This window comes from Balaenoptera musculus, chromosome 16 (assembly GCF_009873245.2).
Source record: "Balaenoptera musculus isolate JJ_BM4_2016_0621 chromosome 16, mBalMus1.pri.v3, whole genome shotgun sequence".
Classification (NCBI taxonomy): Eukaryota; Metazoa; Chordata; class Mammalia; order Artiodactyla; family Balaenopteridae; genus Balaenoptera; species Balaenoptera musculus.
In genome coordinates this window covers 16,448,874-16,453,794 of record NC_045800.1, presented here as the reverse complement: position 1 = coordinate 16,453,794, position 4,921 = coordinate 16,448,874, and the positions used below count along the sequence as shown (strand labels likewise).

Here is a 4,921-nt window from a genome sequence, read left to right as displayed (position 1 = left end):
AAGGCGCGCGCGCGCGCGCGCGCAGGAACCCGCGGGCGCCGAGGAAGACGCTCGCTTGGCCCCCTGCCTCACTCCTCGGAGCCGCGGAACCGCCGGTAGGAGGGGGGGCTGCGGGGAGTTGCTGGGGGGAGCCAGACAGGGGCGTGCCTTCGCCCGGATTGGCTGCAGGAGCCTGACGCGAGGCCCTGAGGGTTGGCTCGAGGGAGTGGGACTGGGGTGGGTTGGGTGCTGGGAGCCGGGGCTGCGGGCTCCGCGCGCTCAGAAACATGCTGAGGTCCCGGCAGCTGTTCCAGCAGCGACAGCGGCTCCAGCAGCAGCGGCGGCGGCGGCGGCGGCGACAGCGCACGGCTCCGGCGGGGAAGGCGCCCGGCGCCCATGCCTCCGGCCCAGCGCCGCGGCTGTCCTGACCTGGCCGCGACCTCCCTCCGCGCGCCCCGCCGCCCGGGCCTCTGGGGGGTTCCCCAACCGCGGCCCAACTCCGCCACACCCCCCTCCCCCGGCCTCCGCAGCTCGGCATGGGCGCGGGGGCGCTCGCCCTGGGCGCCTCCGAGCCCCGCAACCTGTCCACCGCCGCGCCGCTCCCCGACGGCGCGGCCACGGCGGCGCGGCTGCTAGTGCCCGCGTCGCCGCCCGCCTCGCTGCTGACCCCCGCCAGCGAGGGATCCGCGCCGCTGTCGCAGCAGTGGACGGCCGGCATGGGCCTGCTGATGGCGCTCATCGTGCTGCTCATCGTGGCGGGCAACGTGCTGGTGATCGTGGCCATCGCCAAGACGCCGCGGCTGCAGACGCTCACCAACCTCTTCATCATGTCCCTGGCCAGCGCCGACCTGGTCATGGGCTGCTGTGGTGCCGTTCGGGGCCACCATCGTGGTGTGGGGGCCGCTGGGAGTACGGCTCCTTCTTCTTCTGCGAGCTCTGGACCTCGGTGGACGTGCTGTGCGTGACGGCCAGCATCGAGACCCTGTGTTGTCATCGCCCTGGACCGCTATCTCGCCATCACATCGCCCTTCCGCTACCAGAGCCTGCTTGACCCGCGCGCGGGCGCGGGCCCTCGTGTGCACCGTGTGGGCCATCTCGGCCCTGGTGTCCTTCCTGCCCATCCTCATGCACTGGTGGCGGGGCCGAGGGCGACGAGGCGCGCCGCTGCTACAAACGACCCCAAATGCTGCGATTTCGTCACCAAACCGAGCCTACGCCATAGCCTCGTCCGTCGTCTCCTTCTACGTGCCCCTGTGCATCATGGCCTTCGTGTACCTGCTGGGTGTTCCGCGAGGCCCAGAAGCAGGTGAAGAAGATCGACAGCTGCGAGCGCCGCTTCCTCAGCGGCCCCACGCGGCCGCCCTCGCCCTCGCCCGCGCCCTCGCCCGGGCCCCGCTCCCGGCCGCCGCCGCCTCCCCGGTGGCCAACGGGCGCGCCAGCAAGCGGCGGCTCCTCGCGCCTCGTGGCCTGCGCGAGCAGAAGGCGCTCAAGCGCTGGGCATCATCATGGGCGTGTTCACGCTCTGCTGGCTGCCCTTCTTCCTGGCCAACGTGGTGAAGGCCTTCCACCGCGACCTGGTGCCCGACAGCCTCTTCGTCTTCTTCAACTGGCTGGGCTACGCCAAACTCGGCCTTCAACCCCATCATCTACTGCCGCAGGCCCCGACTTCCGCAAGGCCTTCCAGCGCCTGCTCTGCTGCGCGCGCCGGGCCGCCCGCGGGAGCCACGCGGCCGCCGGAGACCCGCCGCGCGCCTCGGGCTGCCTGGCGGTGGCCGGGCCGCCGCCGTCGCCCGGGGCCGCCTCAGACGACGACGACGACGACGTCGGGGCCGCGCCGCCGCGTGCCTGCTGGAGCCCTGGGCCGGCTACAACGGTGGGGCGGCGGCCGACAGCGACTCGAGCCTGGACGAGCCGAGCCGCCCGGGCTGTGCCTCGGATTCCAAGGTGTAGGGCCGGGCGCCCCTCCCCGCCTCCCCGCCTCCCCAGCCCGGGCGCGGGCTCTGCGCCCCGGGAGGAAGAGAGCCCGGGCGCCCCTGAATGGCTTCCTGGAGGAAGAGGAGATTTGTGTTTACTCAAGACCGAAAGCAGGTGAATTCGAAGCCCGCAAACCTCGTCTGCATCATCCAAGGCAAACAGAAAAGCCACAGACCGTTGCACAGAAAGGAAGGTTTGGGGAGGGGTGGGAGAGTGGCTTGCTGATTTTTGTTGGGTTCTTTTTTCTCTTTGTGGTCCGGCCTTCTTTTGTGGGTGCGTGTGATACGTCTTTAGATTTTTCCTCCCCCCCCCCCCCCCCAGGTGGTTTTTAACACTCTCTGCGATGACCGGGAAGGGAAGGGAGAAGCGTTAGGAGATAAGTCTCTGACTTGGCTTCTATCCCGTTCTCGGGAACAGGAGCGGTCAAGCGGAGAAAGAGGAGAGAATGACAGTTGATCAGGACGTGTTTCCTTTGCTTTCCGTTGCAATTTCATTTTAATTCCTGAGTAATGATTTCTCCTGTTCTTAAAGCAGAGGGAAAGGATGGATGCAAAAATCGCGTTTCAGGAAATTTTAAGCTATTCTTGGAACAAGCCTCACCTTGCTTTCCTTTTGTAGGGCAAGCCGGCTGTCCCCGAGAGCCTCGGTGGTCAGGCTGAGGGGTTCCTACCTCACACTGTGCACATTGCACAGCAAGATAGAAAGACTTGTTTATATTAAACAGCTTATTTATGTATCAATATTAGTTGGAAGGACCAGGCGCTGAGCCTCTGTGACGTGTGACTGTCCATTGAAGACAGGACAGAAAAAGAAAAGAAAAAGAGGAAACAGTTCAGATTACTGCACATGTGGGTAAAAACAAAAAACAGAACAAAACAAAAAGGCGTGATTCAAAGTGGCATTTTTGCACAGTATTAGGAACTGTAAAGTCCACTGAAGATGTTACTTGCACAAAAAGAAATTAAATATTTTTTAACGGGGGTGGGGGTGAGGTAGGGGCAGATCTTAAAAACTAAAATAAAACTCAAACTCTACTTCTGTTGTCTGTTATGTTACTGAGCTAATGATTTATTGGAAAAATACCTTTTTATACTCTTTTATCATGGTACTGTAACTGTATCCATATTATAAATATAATTATCTTAAGGAGTTTTTTATTATTTTTTTATGTCCAAGGGCCCATGTGAATCTGCTGGTAAAATTTAGCACTTGTGTGTAAATACTATTTCCTCTCTGTGTTTTACCAAGTATTTATACTCTGGTGCAACTAACTACTATGTGAGGACTTGATCCATGTGCAATAAATACCAATAAAGCACAAAAAAGATTATGTACTGTGTGTCTGTAAGGGCTCAGGGAAAATGGAAAAGACAGTTTGTTTTGTTCAAAATATAGGCTGGATTTCCCATAGAGCTCTTTTAATAGCTTTTCATGACTCAATAGCATAGCAAAATGCCTCTAGACCAAATAAGGCGTGCACCTACTGAGAGCTGCAGGCTTGCCCTAAATTTTCACAGCCAGATTCAGAGTATTCTAGACTACTTGTAGGTGTTTTCAAGATCCCATCTGCCGTACTTGCCTTAAGAACTAATATTTGGGATTGTGCATCTTCTAAGAAAAAATGATTGAGTCAGGTAACTCAGCTGCAACTTTGCACAGAAATGCAGGAAAGAAGACTAAGTCGTGGAACCGTCATTGCCTACTTGGAATTCGGTAAGTGGCATCCACGGCTGGTTTTTGTTTTCCAACAGAAAATCAAAATCACAGAAAATCACAGTGTGTGCACATTTCTCCAGTGGCTGTTTAGAAAGCAAAATGCTTTCATGGTTAAGCAAAAATTTATAAAAGAGCAATTAAGTAAATACTTTTTTTTCTCTTGTGTAATTAAGTAGACCATTTCAGCAGAAGTTCTGGGTGGGCAGGTAACAGGTAAAAGTAAATGTGAAGTTTTAAAATTTTCTAACAAGATTATGACACCCCCCAATGGATAGGATAGTTTTCCTAAAATTAGTTCCGAAGGAAAATATAGTGAAATTCTGTCTTGGGATTAATTCTACATTCTCCAAAATAAATTTAAGTATTTCTCTTTCTTTGTATTTTTAAACAAGCTTTTCATTTCATGATGGTACAGTAAAGAAACCAAAGTGAAGAGTGTAAAGTTTTGGCTTATACCGAGATTGAACATGAAGAAACTCTTCGCTACCAAGGAAAGTCAAGACCGATTATCCTTTTTTTTTTTTTTTTTTTTTTTGGCAATGCGATATTCTAAAAACCAGGAAAGATGAGAGTCTTCTGAGAAAGATTAATGCTGCCTATGTTTTAGAGACCAGCAGAAGGTTTCATGAACAGTAGCAGTTTCAACAAAAGCTGCTGTGAAGTTTAATCCCTTTCTCCAGCAAAAAAAAAGGTGGAGAGGCAGGAGATGGCAAAAGTTATTTAAAAATACAGATACATACCTAAAGAAACACATTTTGGAGAATGTAAAAATTCCAGGATGAAATCTCACTATCCTTTCCCCTAGGAACAAATACAGTGCATTTCTATGCTCCCTTCCCCCACCTGAATATGTAAGTTGCATTTTGTTAGGGGTTTTGTTCCTCTTTGTTTTTAAATCATACTAGAAAATTAATAGACTTAATGTCTACAGTTTCATCTGAAGAGCACTCAAGAGTACCAGGTAATGCTTCACTTTCCTATTTTGTCTAGATAAGTCTTTACATTTAAATAAAAAGAAATTTTCCCAGACCCAAACTTACATATAAACCCATCAAACCTTAGGTCTCAAAATCATGAAAGTCCTATAAACTTTAATAACAAATATATATAATTTAACTGCTTAGTAAACAGGTCTGAACTCTTTAGTGAATTAGAGGAAACCACTATAATCTTGGGGCCAGTTTATATGTATTTGTAGGAAATAGAAAAAAAGAGTTTTCTGTGATCTCTTGAGTTCTCTAACTGAGGGTTA

The 4,921-nt window shown here is 52.6% G+C and overlaps 1 protein-coding gene across 1 annotated transcript; it reads left to right on the top strand.

Annotated features, from left to right (window-relative positions):
- Positions 1-240: 240 nt before the first annotated feature.
- Positions 241-2,075, top strand: ADRB1 (adrenoceptor beta 1). Its single transcript, XM_036827703.1, is given in 14 exon segments — positions 241-838; positions 840-876; positions 878-967; positions 969-1,025; positions 1,027-1,119; positions 1,121-1,150; positions 1,152-1,181; positions 1,183-1,260; positions 1,262-1,391; positions 1,394-1,468; positions 1,471-1,601; positions 1,603-1,635; positions 1,637-1,820; positions 1,823-2,075. Coding segments are annotated over 14 exon segments (1,398 nt in total). The 5' UTR covers positions 241-515; the 3' UTR covers positions 1,930-2,075.
- Positions 2,076-4,921: the final 2,846 nt, after the last annotated feature.